The sequence below is a fragment of the Cygnus atratus genome, chromosome 1 (assembly GCF_013377495.2).
Source record: "Cygnus atratus isolate AKBS03 ecotype Queensland, Australia chromosome 1, CAtr_DNAZoo_HiC_assembly, whole genome shotgun sequence".
NCBI lineage: Eukaryota > Metazoa > Chordata > Aves > Anseriformes > Anatidae > Cygnus > Cygnus atratus.
In genome coordinates, this window is record NC_066362.1 from 63,161,422 (window position 1) to 63,180,276 (window position 18,855).

Genomic DNA, 18,855 nt, shown 5'->3' on the forward strand with positions numbered 1-18,855 from the left:
CCTCTTAGTGAGCCTGCTCTTGAAGCAAAGAGTTTTCCTTTCAAATCTGTCAGAAACATTAATTTTAAGCTTTCTCCTCCTCTGAATCCCATTCAGTCCTCATTCTGATGTCTCCATGATGTCTGACAAGCCAGATTAGATACAATATCCCCTTGATAGACAGCAAATCTCTAAACATGATTAGATTAGAGTATCCTGAATATTTTTTTTTTTGGCATTTGGTACCATATCCTCCTCATCAACCATTCACCAGCCACCTACTTTTCCACACCATTTATGAGTATTTCAAACAGCACAGAGCTTAATGTCAATCCTTAATGGATTTCCCCTTCACTGTGAAAGATGAGCATTTTTCCCTGTCTTTTATCAGTATTTGCAGTTTGCCTTATCATGTATCTGGAGAAGTCTGTGACATGTTGGGGGAACTCCCACAAGGTCAGAAGATGTTGTGTAGAAACCCACTACCCAACTTCCCCTTCTCAGGCAGCAATACTAAGGCACAGGGAATGAACAGCTTGGATGGAGCGCGCTGACTAGCAGTTCCTGGGAAGAAAGAAGAGCATCTCCCTTCCAAGAGTGGAGCAAGAATGTAAATAATTAAACCACAAACAATCATATTAACCACCTTTGAACACCAAAGACAGCTCTTCGATTTAAATATATACTGAATACCTTAAATGAAAAACATAAATGTTCAATACAACAATTGTTCAGTATCCATGTCAGCATGCACACAACAAAAATGAACTACATGGTAAAAGAAGACACAGCATCATCATGTTACATATAAATACCAAGTGCTGCAAAACGTTCTAGGGTTGTCATGGAAATATAGAGAGATGTTGTTGCTACTAAGTTTGAAAACTAGATTTCTTAGATTTTGAAAACTACATTTTGAGGTGTGAAAGAGAGGAAGAGAAAAGGGGGCTTAGGGGGAGAAAGGAATATTTTATCATCTATGTGATATCTTAAATGAGATATTCTCATCCACCTCACTGAAAGTTTTTATATGACAAGTCAAAGCAGCATGACATCTCCTGTTATCAGATAAACACAAACTATGTTTTAGCAGGACATATTTGGACATTGCTATTTAAGGTCAGTTAAAGCCTATCCACTGACCTCATCAAAAGCTGATTCTCAGCTCCGCAAATGCAGAACAGAGAGAGAAGGAAGACTGGAGGAAAGTGGGTAGAATTAAATTGGTAAAAATTTAAATTTAAATTGGTTAAAAAAAAATAGGTAAAAACCTTGGTATGGTCCTTGGAAGATTTTAGAGTCTCCAGGAAGATTTTTCTGGGTTGTGCCTGGCAAGAGGAGCAAAAATATTTCCGTAAAAGTTGGGAAATAGCTTTCCATGACTGCTTCCAAATGTTTAGATCCTTCTATCCTTTCTACCTTTTTCATACCCTACCCACACAAACGGGCACCAAAAGTCAGGAGAAAAAAAAAAAAAAGAGTGATTAAGTGATTGCTACAGGAAGTAGTGCAATAGAAGTGCTCATTCACAGAGGAGAGTTTACAGTACAAAAAAAAAGAAAGGCTTTTCTTCTGGAAGAAGAGTATGTGGTGTACAGTCTCTCTCCACAACACCGTACTTTCAGGCTACCAGTCATGTTCTGCTTCCCTCTTCCTCTTCTAAATTATCCTTTTCCAAGCAAACATGTTATTCTGTACAATCACTCTTGTGAGGGTCACATCCAAAAAAAATGTATGTTAATAAGAGCATGAAATTATCATCTCCTTAATTTGACACTACAGAAAAATTTAGGCATACAGAAATACTACACGAATAATTTTTTACTGTGACAGCGAGCCTAGTTAGCCTTCTGCTCATAAAGCCAGCCCCATGTGATCTGTGATAAATGTCTGGAATCAGGGTTTATGTCTAACACCTCTCCCACGAGCTGGCAAATGCAGTAAGAGAAAGCCGTAAGGGAAAGGCAGTAGGCACCCAGTTCCTCAAACATCATGTCCCAAAGCTCACTATTAAAGCTTCTTTGGTGTCTGTGGGCTGTACAGTATGCAAGCAAGCAAGTTGATATATGCATACAAACAACCCCCAGAAGCAGAAGCGACTTGAGGGATCACTTGTTTCCCAGAAGAAAGCTTCTGCTGTCAGCATTGCAGACAAAGTTTGTTTGTCAGCTGGCAGAGCAGGGAGCTTGAAGTTTACAGATAGGGTTAGAGATATATCACAGCCCAGGTGCCTTTCAAAATTATGTGCCTTTGTTAGACACAAGTCCCTACTTGTGTTAACTGTTGGATTCAGCGGTCAGTGTTACACGGAGGACAGATTATTAGCCAGCTGCTTCCTTCAAGCTTTAGGAATTATGAAACCTGAATTCGGAGAGGACAAGGGGATGCGTGTGCCAATGCCCTGGTCAGCAAAGTGTTTGAACTGAGCTGGGCCAGCAGTGGGCCTGCAGAAGCAGTTGTGTGAAACACATGGCAGACCCCAACAGATCTGAGAGCCTGAGCCCGCAGGTCACACACACAGTTTCACCTCGTCACTCTGATAGCCACTCATGTCTCAGAAGTTATTTACTTTTTTAAGAATACTTACTGTGTTACTCTCTTTTACATTCGTATTTTCTTCTAAACCACAAACTTGTACATATTTGAAAGATTTATGTGCTAGCACACTGACTTCACATTGTGTTGCCTGATTGAAAATAAGATTTCCCATAAAGCGCTCAGAGGAAAACTGATACCATGTCAAGAGAAGATAGAAACAGGCTGTTATCTCTTTTGTGTGAAATAATAAAATGCACTTCCATAATAACTTCCCCATGTCCAAATAATAAGGTGGTGAATATAATGATGTAAGATACCTGTCAAGTCCACCCTCTGTTTCTTACGCTACAAGTATTTTTAGTCTATTTTATTTGAATGAGGAGGGGAAAAAAAGAAAAAAAAAAGAAAAGAAATAATAATAACAAAAATTTTCTGTAAAGCTGGGGCTTTAACCTCTGTTGTAAGAAGTAATGCTGCAATAGAAAATGTCTTAAAATACTTTCTCCATTAAAATTACAACAGGAGTCCTTAAAAGTGCATGTAGAAAACAGACGTATTACTGCTTTTCCTATGTCTGCAAATGACACAAACACTTAAAAAAACACTTAAAAAAACACTTAAAAAGTAAAAGAAAGGATGGAAATAAACTATTTCCACCTAACACCACCTTAGACCCACTATTAAATGTACTTGTAATGCAGGAAAACAAGCATCAGCCATGCTGAGAAGTGAACAAGCACTTGGAAGACAGAAGCAGAACTTAAGGAAGTGAAGCAATCGGCTCTAGGAAATCCACAAGCACAGCATGCATGCCCCGGCCCCTTTGGACCTCAGAAAGGCCAGGAGTTATAGTCAGGAGAGGACCCACGGTGGGACAGCTGGAGATGTCCCCAATGCACCCCTTTTTCTAAGATATTTTGCTTTTAACAGCAGCCAACTTCCTAGCACAACATCTCTCAATGACTACTGAGACACTTAAATACAGATAATATTATTAATAATAATAGTGACATTAAAAGTATAAATTATTGAGCCAGAAAATCATCTTAGTCTCCTTAGCTGCTGCTTGAAGTCAGTTATGCAGATGTGGAGCAAATATCACATACTGGCAAACAAGGAGTTACATCCTGCAGTAACGCTGCAAATATATTTACTTGACTAATACTGCAAAGCCGAACCTGCACCTGAGCTATGAATGTGAGCAAAATTTAGTATACTAAGCTCTTGGATTGCCACCTCGTGGCTAATGCACGCATAACTTCACTTTGGTGTGGGGAGGAGAGTTGATAAGGAATTCCGCATGCTGCATAACAAGCTAATAAACGCTGGCATAAGTCAAGGCAGAATTTTATATATAATTATATTTGTTGGGTGACATTGGCAGCAGGGTGATGGTTGGATCAGATGATCCTGAAGGTCTTTTCCTACCTTAATGATTCTATGATTCTATGATTTAACAATGATACTTTGCAATGGAATGAGACTCTTCTCCACAAGAAAAATATCAACCAAATACTAAGTGAAAACTTAAGTGCAAAGTGAACACATAAGTTACCACCACTGGTGTGATGTGTCAGTTGTGCAGTCCTCACTTAGCCTGGCACTCCTGTCAGTTGGACACAAAAGAGACATATCCTAAAAAGAGAGTGTTGCCAACAGTAAGTAACAAAGCTTCAAAATTACTTCAGTTAAGGCACCTTTCTGGGAAATTCTTCCAATAGTTTTCAAGGCCTCAGGGTGATGCAAAATTCAATTGAGACAGAGATGATTGTGGTTTATGGGAAATGTTGCCTTCTTTTGAGAATTAGATCCCACAATACTGTAGTGTCTGAATTTGATTACGTACATCTCCATTTGACAGCAGGGAAAGGCAAAGTTTCCATGGAGCCAGTAAAGAATGAGGAAGAAAACATAGGTGGAGGAGTGTATATGAATGCCAGTGACATTAGTTTTTGGCCAGTGTACCATGTGGGCACAAAACAATCTCCACAGAAGCCTTTCATACTAGTCTTTTATATTTACTTTAATTTCACATAGCAGTTCTGGACTCTCCAAGTAATTTCCTTCAAACCACCAAGGTGATTATACACGTGAATAGGCAACCAGAGGGAGCTTCAGTTTTCATACACAGTTTTGGTTTCCTCCTTTCCTTCAGTGTCAGCATCATGCAGAACTGAGAATCGGACAGCCAGGATAAAGGATTCCTGCTTGAACAAATCAAGTGGAAAAAATAACATACTCATTCTCACTATTATCTCTTGCTAGTTCTTATGCTAGTTTGTGTTATTTGCCCAATTGTCTTGCCAGGAAAACAAATATCTTTTCAGAGCTATCCTATTTATCTCAAGAAAGACTAAGCCTTTACTATCACAAAATGCCTGAAAAAAAATCATTTTCTAACAAGGCTGAGATACATGACTTTGTGATTTATAGGAAGATCACATACAAAGCCTGATGATTTTGTAATAAAAAGGCTCAGCACCTCGATCATCTCTAACCATATCCACATTTCTACATAAGCTCAACTTGTCTTCTAATAGGACTCAGTCCTGAACACTTTCTATCGTCCGTTGTTACATTATTGGGATGCCATAATACGGTCAAGAGAGATCACCTTAGGCTTTGTCTAATTCTTTTAAGTGAATGGTTCTTAGAACAAACAATTTGACAGTTGCAGTATGGTGGTACAGCATGAAAAGGTACACAAGATTTTTTTTTCCTATCTCATTCCATTCACATAATGCCCAGTATTCAATGGCCACTGCTGCTACAATAGTGCAAAAAGTAAATTATGCTGTCACTGGATATAGTTCCCTCACAAGGCTGGTAGATGTACCACATGGTACCTAATTAGAATCACAGAGTAATTTTGATCTGAAATGGTAATCTGGAGGTTATGTAATCCAACTCCCTGCTCAAAGCAGGGCCAGCTTCAATATACAATCAGATTATTCAGTTCTTAGATAACAGTGGACCACCGTGAAGTATTCAATCTATAGTTTTACACACCATTCTCAGATAACCTAGAGTACAAAAAGCTTTCTACAAAAGCCAAACACTGTGTGGCATTGAAGATAAAACATTTAATGTTTATGCATTCACAGCTAAAATTAAGCTGAGTTTTATTTTTGTTGTGGAATTAAGAAAATTAATGAAAGACAAAATATGAGTTTCAGTTATATCAAAAAAGCACAATGGTCCTTAGAGCATCTGAAAGCAAAGCAATTAAAGCACCCATGGCAAGCCCAAAATGCAAAGCCTGTCACTCTTGTTCTGGGCAGAAAGGACTCAGGAGCTCTGATTCACAAGCTGCCATGGTTGTGCTTAGCACAGACAAAGGTTTGTTTTCTCTTGAACGCCAGATGTCATCCGTAAACCCTTCGTTATGTGAATGAGTTCATAGCCTGGCGTTCTGCTGTGACATATCCAAAGAAGATCCACAACACTGAAAAAGTCTTGCACATGAGAGGCTGTGATTGGCAGAGCAGCACGCTGGGCTTGCTGCTGCCTGCGATATGCTCTATTCTCACGCTACACATGTACAAGTTTGAAAAATGTCTTCAGAGGCACTCACATAACAAATCATGCTCCCCAGGTGAGTAACAGCTCCAAGGAGGAAACATTACCACTGCCCATGCCATCTATTAACATTCTAGCTACAGACAAAAACATCATTTTTTTTCCAGTATGAATATATAAATATTGTTTCACCCATGTGTTTCACCTGCTCTGTTCTGTTCCAAAAAGCAATGACAAATCTGGCTAAATGGTTCAAATTAAGTGCATCACCAGGATCACGTAAAGTAAGAGGAACTGTGTCTGTTGAGTACCCCCAGAAAAGACAAAGAGAGACCAGCCACTCTTTGCCTCATAGAATGATTTGCTATTTTAAGTCACAGGAAAACACAGTCTTCACAACATTTCTATATGTAGACAATTTAACATCACTTTATCCTCATCTTTCAAGTAGGGAAAGCAAACACAACATAATGCCACCGTTTGCTGGCAAACTCCTTGCATTCTACTATGTGGCTCATTAACAATTAGGGTACATTGGTATGCCGCATTGATATGATAAAGTGATGGGGAAAAAAAAAAGTATTAATTGATACTTAGGAATCTAGTAGGTAGAACGGACCACCTAACTCATCAGATTCACGTTGCCACAAAAGTATGCTCTCATGCAATAAAGGTTTGATGGATGTCATTAGAGATTTTTAAGGATAACTGTCAATAATATAAATGGGCAAAAATATTTCCTGGCAATAATAACCTGTAACCTTCCTGGTCAGACTGGGCATGACACTCTGGTGACTCCTCCATAAGACGAGCTAGGAACGTATTCAAATCTTCTTTTCTGATGAAAACCTGAGCAGGTCCATATCAACAAGTCACAAGTAGCAGGTAAATTCAAATAGATTCATGCTACAGAAAAGACACTGTGGATTACTGCAGTTCTGGCAATACAGCCGAGTATTTGGGCAAAAGAAAATATAGAAATACATAATACATGGATATTTGTTTATAAAAATCACATATAGATTAACTGTCAGAAAATACCATGAAGTGAGACAAAGAAAAGTTGGTGCTGGTGTGGCCTAAGGAGCGCACACCAGTTCCTGCTATGCAGCACTGAGCTTGTTAGCAGCCATAAAGCAATACCACCGTAAAAACAACAAATCTAATAAACCCCACAAAAAGTAACACTCAAAGAAAAGGTCGGGGCTGTGATTAACCTCCTGCTGCTCACTGTATCTACAAAGAAATGATCAAACTTCTGTTGTGAGGTCTTGTTTTTGGGGCTGTGGTTAACCTCCTGCTGCTCACTGCATCTATAAAGAAATGATCAAACTCCTGTCGTGATGTCTTGTTCTTGTATTATTTCCTGAAGCCAAAGATGTGTGAGTTTCAGTTAACTATATTGAGATGATTAACTGGAGCAAAGAGATACAAACCATCCTCCATGTCCTAGGCTCCAGAAGGTCTCTCCTAAGATTAAAATAAAATAAAATAAAATAAAATAAAATAAAATAAAAGTTTTCCTTCTAACTTACTATTGTAACTGTAGCAAAGAGAATACTGTAGTAAAGAGAATAGCTGTGTGTGCGTGCACATATGAACATATAATTTAGTTGTGTTTATTCACATTTCAGAAATAATAAACATCCTTTACCCAACATAAATACAAAGAAAATGAAAAGGAACATCTAGTACTTTGGACTGTCAACCCCATTTTTACCAGCCACCATAATAAGACTTCAGAAAAAAAAAATAAAAAATTTGTACCGTCCCTGTTAAGTACACAAGTACCAATCTAATGACCTAAAGTCCTTCACAGATTCTTTTCTTACAGAGTACCATTAGCACAACCATTAAATAGTTCTCATCCGTAAATATTTCATCACTGATGCTTAATTCACTTTTTTTTGTTGTTGTTTTGCAGTATTTTCCTCCAAAACTTGCTCTCCTTTCCATCGTGTTGTTCCACAATGAAATAGAACAGAATAATTCCACACTTCACTTACCCACAGGTCTGTTAGCAAAAAGTCTTCAATGATAATGACTTTTGAACAACAAAACAAACACTTAAAAATGCCTTCTTGGTCACCTGTAAATCGCAGAGTCACATAAACACTTGGTTTTCCACTCAGTACTACCCTGGAAGCACGCTGTCATTATTTGTGTGCCATGTGGAGGTCAGTTTGGTGGACTAGAGGTGGCCAGGCCAATGAGAAGTTGGCCTGTCATGGCTACACACACACAAATGCTCTCCCCTACTTAAAATGATGGATTAAAAGATAGAGTTTTTATCAGTATTATTATTTAACACTGTTCAGACCTAAAAAAAAATTAAAAATAAAATCTTCCCCAGTCTGTGTTAACTCCTGTGGCATTAATCTAAATACCTTCTCCTATTTTACTTCTGAAATGTATAATCTGCCAGTACTTATCTGTGTGGTCAATACACAGAGCGAGACTGTCCAAGATTGGAAGGGCTTGTTACAAAAGCCATGCAATTTCTCAACGAATCACCAAAAGAGTTGATATAATTTTCCATACTCAAACTTGCTGTTAACTACTGTTGACTTCCTCCTACTACAGGGCTTCATGAAAGCATCAAGCCATGCTAACCACATGGGATTTCAAAGGCTTTTTCAGTGTCTTTTAGAACTCCTGCTGCATTGAAGTAGACGCATTGCTTTGTTGCAGTGAAGCAGAAGGTCAATCAAAAGGAGGAGTGGACAGTTCTGGGAAGCGGTAGAAGAAACAAGAACATTATTTTGCTGGTCTAGAAGTTCCTTGAGGTGGCACATGACTTGAGCAAGCTATTCCCATCATGCTGCCATGCCAGCAGAAGTGATTTAATTCAACAATACAAACAGAGAGAACAAGAAAGTCAACAGCAGCTAAAACGCAAAGAAACTGAACCCAATTTCTGATTAATCATGACAAAGACAGTGTTTTAAGCAGGTCCAAATTTAGAAAGTTCACAAATTCTAGAGTTCTTAAGTTTTAAAATTCTGACTTTGTAATCTTACTAATTTCAATTTAACAGCCTGGCATCAGTTCGGCCCAAGTAACTACTCAAAGCTGGAGACCCGATTTCTAATGTATTTGAGAAGGAAAGTAACGTGAAACCCTGGTGTTTTGGGATGGCGGATTGGGAAAAAGTGAAGAACGAGCCAAAACAACGTTCTTTTAGGTGGATTTTCTTTAATACCCTGAAAGATAAAGGCATGCAGGAGATAGCCCTGCACCACTTTTACCGTGGACTATTAAAATCTTTTATTAATTGGTAACAGAACACACAACATCTTCACGTCATGTAACTTTAATCATAGAACATCCCGAGTTGGAAGGGACCCATAAGGATCGTCAAGTCCAACTCCTGGCACCGCACAGGTCTGCCCAAAAGTTTAGACCATGTGACTAAGTACACAGTCCAATCTCTTAAATTCAGACAGGCTGGGTGCAGTGACTACTTCCCTGGGGAGCCTGTTCCAGTGTGCAGCCACCCTCTCGGTGAAGAACCTCTTCCTGATGTCCAGCCTAAACCTCCCCCGCCTCAGCTTAACGCCGTTCCCGCGGGTCCCGTCACTGGTGATAACGGAGAATAGGTCACCTGCCTCTCCACTCCCCGTTGTACCGTTTGTACCGTAACGTACCGTTTATGAAAAAAAAACAATAATAAAAAAATCACGGCAAGGCTCCGAGAAGCTGCATTTTGTAACCGACCCCACTGCGGGGGCCCCGCAGCGCCCTCAGGCGGCCTCCGCCGCGGCTGAGGCCGGGCCCGCCCCTAGCAACGCCCCGCCCCGCCCCGCCCCGCTCCCCCATCGTGCCCCGCACAAGATGGCGGCGCCCGTGCTGGGGCGGCGCTGCGGCCGTGCGGCGGGGCTGCGGGGCGGCCTGCGCCGGGCCCCGCTCCCATCCCCGCGGCCTCTCCACGAGCGGGCGCCGCGGTCGCGGAGCTCCGCGGGCCTGCTGGCGGCGCAGTGCGAGCGAGGCCTGTTCCAGGAGGTGTTCCCGGGGCAGGGCGCGGAGGAGCAGCTGGCGGCGCTGCTGGAGCCGGGCCGCCCGCCGGTCACGGCGTACTGCGGCTTCGACCCGACGGCCGACTCGCTGCACGTCGGCCACCTGCCGGCCGTGGCGGCGCTGCTGCACTTCCAGCGGGCGGGCCACAACGTCGTGGCCGTGGTGGGCGGCGCCACGGCGCGCCTGGGCGACCCCAGCGGGCGGCTGCGCGCTCGCGAGCCGCTGGCGGCCGAGCGGGTGCGCGCCCACGCGCGGGCCCTGCGGCTGTGCCTGTGGCGGCTCTTCGAGAACCACCGGCGGCTCCTCTGGGCGCCCGGCCCCGGCGGGCCCGGCCTGGGGCGGGCCGAGGTGCTGGACAACGCCCGCTGGCTCGGCCGCCGGCCGCTGCTCGGCTTCCTGTGCGGCGCCGGCGGGCGGCTGCGCATGGGCACGCTGCTGAGCCGGCAGGGCTGCCGCGAGCGGCTGCGCAGCGCCGAGGGCATGAGCCTGGCCGAGTTCGTGTACCCGGCGCTGCAGGCCTACGACTTCCTGCACCTCCACCGCCGCCGCGGCTGCCGCGTCCAGCTGGGGGGCGCCGACCAGATGGGCAACATCATGTCCGGCTACGAGCTCGTCACCAAGTACGGGGGGGGCCGGGGAGGGAGGGGGAGCCCGGCTCCCACCCTGGCAGGGCGGTGTGGTGAAGCGCTGCTCGTCTGCAGAGTCTGGTGCGAGTGCTGCAGAGCTCACAGAGCGTGTAGGCACGTCAGTGTGTGCTCCGTGTGTGCTATTGCAATGTCGACACAGAAAGCGAGCGCTACAGGTGTCCCAGCCCCTCGAGCAGCATCAGTTAGTACTTAGACCAGAAGACAAGATACAGGACACGTGAATGTGCCAGTGCCGCTGCTCACAAAGCTGTTTATTTGAAGTACTTAAACTTCACTAGACCCAAAGAACTTAAGTTTTTAAGCCCAAGGTATTTTTTCCTAAAGCACGCTTCATAAAAGTGTTCTCACTTCTTTCGCGTGCCCTCCCCCCCTATAATTTAACTGCTTTACAGAAAGGATAGCATCTTACAGAATGTTGGAGTGTTCCTTAACTTTACCAAAATGTGATTTATATTCTTCTTCAATCTTCTCAGGATGACAGGAACAGATGTGTTTGGAATTACTGTACCCCTTATTACCAGTACCACTGGAGATAAACTGGGAAAGACTGCTGGCAATGCAGTTTGGCTCAACAGAGACAAGACTTCTCCCTTTGAGCTGTATCAGTTCTTTGTCAGACAACAAGATAACATAGTTGAAAAGTAAGTGCTTTTTCTTCATCTTGCTTTTTGCCAGATCCTAACTGTTCTATGGGGATATGTGCAATGCAAGGTCATGTGATTAGTATCATTTCTCACGTCTCCTTGTAGACATATGTGTTAACTGCAACCACATGTTAGTTAAACAGGCATGACTGATTCATAAGTACAGAGGTTAGTGGAACCTGTCTCCATGCTGCTATATGCATCATAAATTACTATGTGCATGACCGGACAAGGAAAGTATAACACGTGTCATTCTGCCAGTAGGGTGAATTAAATTTATCTGATGGATGTTAATTTTAGTACTGTAACATCATGACATCAAGTGAAATCTCTCCTGTAATAACTAACTGCAGGTTGATAGATAATAATACATAATCACCAGAGGTTTTTGGCTAGTACCACGTATTCAGAAACACTACATTCTGATTGCAAGTTGCTTAATGACTTACGCGTGAAGTTCAACATTTAGAATTGCAACGCAATAATAATTGCTTATCCCTAAGAAAATTAAAATTTTGTCTTGCGAGGAAGAAGCTAAGACATTCGTATTTGTGATTGTATTAACTGTCTAGATCAGTGGCCTCCAAATGTTTTGGACAGGTACCCCATCAGTAATAAATAAACTTGAGCATGCACTCCCAGTACATGCATATATATGGATTTGTAGGTTTTAAATATATATACATAAACACACACATGAACTGTTGAACTTCTAGTATTTTCTTTCTACACCCCAGTGGATCATCTTGCATAGTCGCACTTTGAGACTATTGGTCTAGATAAAAACACACCTAGGAAAGTTACACTTTAGTAGTATTAGCACAAGTTAAAAGGGGAGAAAAGGGTATCGTTTTAAGCTCATTGTAGGTGTATAAATGTATTTACAAGGTAGAGGTTTTCAGGATTCAGTTTTAGCCATTATCAAAAGTAAAAACTAAGGCTGAGAAGCAAAACAGAAACAACAAAATTCACATACCTGGTCAAATTACTAATTGCTTGCACCTCCTCAAACCTAGCAGTAATCAGCACCCTCAGGTATGGTTTAATATTGTAACTATAATAAAAAACATCTCATGTAATTTGGTGCACCTTTGGACAAAGATACAGTACATCAGTATAAATAGATAATAACTCATGCAACTAAGTATTAATTTTAAAAGTTTAGATGATGGGAGAACTGCTTGTTATGTAAATGACCAAAAGTACTAACGTGGTGAAACCTTAAGGCTGTTTGACCTTCTTCTTACATACCTTACATGGAAAGAAACTTTAGTGGATTTTTTTCAGAATTGCAGATAGGAACAGTTGGCATCATTTTGACTCTGCTTAATGTTTGAGGACGTTACCGAGGTGATCTGTTCATCTTCCATATTGGGACATGGAAACAAGGAGTTCAGCTTACAGCTATAATGGCAAGTGGATTGAAGGATGTCCAACTGTAGCCAGTTAAAATTGTAGCACACACAAAGACAAAATTCTCAATAATCATTACTCAGGGTAAAGCAGTTCCAAATCCAAAGCACGGTCTTGTGTTCATTTTGCTGAGTCTGAATCCAAGTCAACCACACAACTCATATTCTCACTGAACAGTGTAAAAATATTAAAATCACACTACGAAAATGTGAAAGCATAGCAAAAACATGAGAAATACTGTCTGTCAGGCTTCATGGATGGCTAAGCTCCACGCTAGAATGCCACTGAGAAGGCTGATAGCTTTATTCAAGGCATCATGTTAGTTTTCAAATCTGTGTTTCTTCAAATACCAACATCAGTGTCAAATCTGAGTCTTCATAAGCCTCAGATATGTCTTCACTTTCATGCTGTGACCTGCTTCATAACTCGGTTACCTCTCCCAAGGGTTCATTCCTTGATTTCAAATAGAGGTTCTGCATCCACTGCACTTTTCAGACTGTAAAGAAGGATATGTGGGTACTTAACATTTAAATGTTTCCTGCTTTCAGACTTTGTAATAGTAAAAGTACTTTTGTTAGTACACTGCATTTAACAGTACTGCAAGTGCATTAAAGCGGGCCTTGTTGTAAAGGGTATGCGTGGGATATGCACCTTTAAATTATTGATTATCCTAAATAATCTTCCTGTTATATTCATTCATCAGTACACAGTATGGTTCTGCCCCACGACTAGTGTAGCATGTGGTACTTCGCATTAGCATGTTGGGTAACTACTAAAAATATGTGGTAGAACTGCATGAGTTTACCTGTGATTGCAATAAATCCTGTGAAGTATTTACTCCACTCGAAAAGCAAATTCTTGATTGTGAAACAAGCTTCATAAAAGCATTTTGCATGTTATTTCTGAAGACATTAGCTGTAGAAAAACATTAAATAAAACTTGAGTTATCTTTGTAAGCTGAAGCATGTGGGCAAAAACAATGAGTTGTCTAATGGGACAGAATACCTGTAATACGGATTTTTTTTTAAGAGAGAATCATTTTAGTGTTGCTAACGAAGTTTGAATGACAAAGACAGGAAATCCACAGTGATGCTTATGTAGACAAAGTAACTTTTTGCCTGCTCATAGATACCTGAAACTCTTCACCTTCCTTCCTCTTGAGGAGATTGCCCACATCATGGAAATGCACGCTAAAGAACCTGAAAAATGGGGCCCTCAGAAACGACTTGCTGCAGAAGTAACCAAGCTTGTTCATGGTACAGAGGGGCTGGAGTCTGCTAAGAGGTGAAGTTTGATTTGTCGAGCAGTTTTCTTTCAGATTTATTCAATGGTAATTATCCAAGGCTTTTCAGGGACTGTTTTCATGGAGTCAGTTGTTGCTCAGCTATTAAGAGAAAAAATGTAGTAATGCTGTAGACTTGAAGATACAATAATGATACTAGATTGCAGGAGAGTGGGTTCAAAAAAAATAAATTCAGGGTGGCAAGGGAAGTACTCCTAAGTACTTCTGTGGACCCTCAGATGATGTCAGGGAAGGGAATCTGCTTAATTGAACTGCACTTTGTGCAAAGATGAGACAAGAACTCTGTTTTGAATGATCTTTGTTCTCACAGGTGTACCAGAGCCCTTTATTACAGCAGTGTGGAGGCACTGGAAGCTATGTCTGACCAAGAGTTACAGGAACTTTTTAAACAAGCTCCTTCTGCTGAATTGGTACTTGAACCAGGAATGAGTGTGCTCGACCTATGTCGCAAAGCAAATGCCATTCAAGATGGACCTAGTGGGTATGTTATCACCTGCACTCTTAAGTAATACCTCACTTCAGTGGTTTGAAGTAGTGTGCTTTTTCAGATGTTAAACGGAAGGTCAGAACAACCAACTCCGGTAGTAACGTGTTAGCTATCTACATACCACTTTTAAATAAGAGTGGGACAGGATGCCTCACTATGCTTTGAGGAGAAAGTGTATGGATAATGCAGTGTCATGTACTGTGCTTAAAAAAAATCTACAGCTGATGAAGAGACAGCTAGCAACAGTGCAAGTTTCCTTATCCCTCTCAGAAAGTGTTGGAATTCTGGAGGCTAAGGTTGATCTCAGTTACTCTTGACCTGAACTAAATTTAAACTGCTTAAGATGTAAAAATTATTCCATTATAAATTAAACATACAAATAAAAACCTGTGAAATAGCTCTTAATCTTACAATACTTAGCAGCAATAGATGGCTTCCTCTTGCAATTACAAGTTGTTGTTTTTGTACTTCTTTTTTAAGGTACCAGAAAATTACAGATGGTGGAGTGTCAGTAAATGGGATTCGAGTAACCAATCCTGAGACTGTTCTTATTCTTGGACAGCATATTCTCAAGAATGGAGTATCATTGCTTAGGGTTGGAAAGAAAAATTACTACATTATAAAATGGCTGCAGTTGTGACAACAGTGTTTCTCTACTGCTTGTTTTTTTTCTGAATTTTCTCAGAGCATACTCTGTTGAAGATGGACTTGAAGATGTTTCTATACTGTGCGTTACTATGCAGCTCACAAACTGCCTGATACCAAAATACAGCAACAGGGTTCAAATAAAGGAAGCTAAGATTCTAAGCATGTATGATTTCATGTTTTGTTTCTGACAGTAAGTTACTGAATCAGAAAGTAATAGAAATTACTACCAGATTTTTCCTATCTGCTGTACATCTGATTCCTTCAGATAAGCCATGCTTCATGTAGACCACAAATCGCAAGTAGCCTGAAAAGATGCACACCCTACATTATGGCAGTTGTACCTACATTTGGATCTTTGGACTCCATTGAAGTTAAGTATTACTATTTATTACAGCTGGGCTTTTCCTTTTTTCCTAACGCACAACTTCTATAGTTAATGCAGTGGCTATCAGTATCAGTAGCTAGACTTGTGCGACATGGCTCTGTCCACTATGAAATAAGATACAGAACTATCTAAAACATGCAAAAGGAACAGTTGGAATTGCCATGGAAAACAGGCACAACTGAAAATACAGAACTGGAACAGTGTCATATGCAACTCTTAAATTTTTTTATTTTGCATAGATGTTATTCCAACAAAGAGATTTTTAGATGTTCTGCCTTACTCAAAGTACCATTCGTAAGAGGATGTGAACAAGAAGACAGAAAGATTAATTCCAGAGTCCACAGATGGATAGTAGGCTCTTGCCCTACTTTAACAACCTACTGCCTTGCAGGAGGGAGGGGGAACAGTGACCAGATACTCTACAGCATAATTCACAGCAAGATGAGCAAAAGCATTCTTGAAACTAGTACTTCTAACAGAGGATGTATGCTGCTGTCAACTTCTGACTTCATCCTAACGCAGAAAACCTGGATAAGTGGGTAAGAAAAAACAACCTACAATCAGTTTTTTTTTTTTTTTTTTCGGGACATTTGGTTTAAAACAAGTTGCAGAAGATTCATAATAAGTGGAATGGTTAAGCCCTGATATGTAAGCTTCTTATTATTGGTTATCTTATGGGCATACTGCATACAAGCTTTCCAGCCTTAATGTGGTTAAGAGAGCATATTCACTTCTTGAAATGTAAGACAAATCAGACCCTTCAGACAGAGCAACACGCAAACACAGTACGTCTTGATTAAAGAACAAAAAATTGACCCTACTACTTATGGCCTAGCCAACATTTGGGATCGTAGCATCCTCGTTGCCTTTTAAGGACAACATGAAAAGTGAGAATGCACTTCAGAGTTGGTGGAACAACACCATCTACATTTAAAGGCAGCATTGCTTGATTTCATTGCTCTGAAAAAGGAAACCAAAAAAAACGAACCCTTCATTACTAGTCACTACAGCTGCTTACACACCTGAAATCAATACAGTGGCTTGCTAAATTCAAACTTTCCCATGATGGGGGCTGGATCATTTAGGGAATATAGGTCCCACATTATTCACAACCAGATCAACAACAATAAAATAAAACCACATGTGGTTACCAAAAATATCTGCAGTACATAGCCATACTTGAATAACTTCGAACTAGTTAACTCAAGTGCTAAATTATAGTATTGTAGCAGGTTGGCTCAAGCTTTTTTTTTTTTTAAAGGGGCCTTCCGTACCCTAGTACAAATAGTTGTGAAACCCTCAGTCTTATGAGGTGCTCATTTAGGGCATCGATTGCAGTGCTGTTTGCAAGGGTTAGAGTAATCCTTAGGTGAAAGAGAATGATTTCCTAGTGTGTGAAACTCTATGATAATACTGTTTTGCAGCCATAGTAGGAGAGGCCTTAATCTCAGCTACCCGAATGTGGTACTGCAGCATCAGCTCTTTTTTTAGAATAGGTCATAGCATTGCAGCTGGTTTAAACTACCTAACATACAAGAATGGGGAAATAACTTTAAAAGAAATTCTAAGAGAATTCTAATTCCTCATCTCAAGAATCCAGATGTTGTGTGTTTTCCATTTTTACTCTGTGATCCATTTGACAGTGGTTTTGTCTGCATTGTCAATTGAGATTTCAGTAAGTTACAATGGTTTGCTGCTTACGTATCTTTTTTTTTTTCCAGATTAAACTGTAATAGGGTAGTACTTCAGTAGCTCAGTACATGGAGTTAATAGTGCTAACTCCAGCCTCTAGATCCTGCTTACCTGCCTGATAACAAGATATCCCTATCCTATACATTATATATTTACTATATTTCTTTATATAACAAAATATTAGTATAATTATACATCATATGTAATTATATAGCTATAGTGTGTATTGCTATATAAAGACAGAAGTAGTTATTTATTCCTATCTTGAAAAAAAAAGTCTCTACATACCTTGGCATCTCTCAAGATGAGTTTGTTTTGCTTGTCATTTTGCCTTAAGCTGCAGTAATGATCAGAGCTAAAAGACCCTAAAAGATCATCCAATTCATTTATGTTAGAATTTACCTTGTTCCTCAAATGGCAGAAGCATTACAGCAATACAAAAACATGCACCTGAGAACAAAATACAGCAGTAACACCCTTGTTAACCTCCAGAGAAATACAACAGATTAGATTTGACAGCTACTTTCTGTTTGCAGGAAATACACTTCTAGGAGTAGAGTAAGTCATATTTGTTATATCTGATCTCACCTGCCTTTTTCCCCTTCATTTCCACATGGTGTTGATCCACAAGTATCCTCTAATTTCAAGTTTGTTTTTTTAAAGCATTAGCACCCACTTTGATCAAGTATTAAAAGGATTTTATTTGTTTTTACAAATACACAACTGAAAAAGAATGAAATTCTTTGTGTACAAGGTTTTTAATGAGATCCATCAACTCCAAGAAATTTACTCTGTTTTTCTTTCTGACCAACTGCTAGCAATCTGAACCTTTCCCTGACTCTTTCCAAAGCCACAGCTGGATGCAACCACTACTTCTCATGGACAGCCTGTACAGGGTGTTGCATCTGAATAGTAGAACAGTTAGGCCAAGAATCAAGGATGACTGGAAAAACTTAGACTTGAATATTAACACTATTGTGGCAGCTAGCAAGAATGTGGCTGCTTTCAAGAAGTGCTTAACTTAGTGAAGCTGTCACAGTGAAGAGGTAAAAGGACATGCAGCAAATGAACTAAAAAGGAGCTATCTGAACATAGAAACACCACTAGTTTAAAGGGGGTGGCTGTTTGGGCATAAACCAATATTCAGTTGGTCTACTGTTTTTCTTTTAGACTTCAAAGGAAAAGTCATCTAACTCACCTCAAAGCACACAAGTTAAAAAAAAAAAGTAGGTGCATTTGAGAACTTCAGTATCTACAGAAAACACCAGTTAGCAGTCTGCTCTCAGACTAACAGATTTAACAGTGAAAAAAACCACAACAAATATTACTCAGGCTAATTCAATGCAAGTTAGGAACAGGGGCACAGCATATTGGCAAATTGTTTCCCCTGCTGTAATTCCATAAAGCAGGGACATGAGTTTGCAATGTATCCAATCTGGCATCTCTCAAAGCCATCATCCCTCCATAAACCAGGACTCAAAGGCAAGTTCTACTTCAGAATACAGTTTGAGGCACACAGACAGTCCCCTTACACACTAAGTGAAATTGGACTATGAAAAAAAAACAATTTATTGACAAACTGA

The 18,855-nt window shown here is 40.6% G+C and overlaps 1 protein-coding gene across 1 annotated transcript; it reads left to right on the plus strand.

Annotated features, from left to right (window-relative positions):
• Positions 1-5,711: 5,711 nt before the first annotated feature.
• On the plus strand, positions 5,712-15,359 carry YARS2 (tyrosyl-tRNA synthetase 2). Its single transcript, XM_050709760.1, has 6 exons — positions 5,712-5,856; positions 9,725-10,673; positions 11,174-11,341; positions 13,886-14,041; positions 14,371-14,541; positions 15,028-15,359. Exons 1-6 carry the CDS (start codon positions 5,712-5,714, stop codon positions 15,185-15,187), a joined length of 1,749 nt encoding a protein of 582 aa, XP_050565717.1. The 3' UTR covers positions 15,188-15,359.
• The last annotated feature ends 3,496 nt before the right edge of the window (positions 15,360-18,855 follow it).

Excerpts from the sequence above, each read along its gene's own strand:
- YARS2 (XM_050709760.1), top strand. The coding sequence starts at position 5,712 with ATGGTCCTTAGAGCATCTGAAAGCAAAGCAATTAAAGCACCCATGGCA. Across the intron at positions 5,857-9,724 it reads TGTGCTTAGCACAGACAAAG|GCTCCGAGAAGCTGCATTTT; the intron begins GTTTGTTTTCTC and ends AATCACGGCAAG. Across the intron at positions 14,542-15,027 it reads ATTCAAGATGGACCTAGTGG|GTACCAGAAAATTACAGATG; the intron begins GTATGTTATCAC and ends TTCTTTTTTAAG.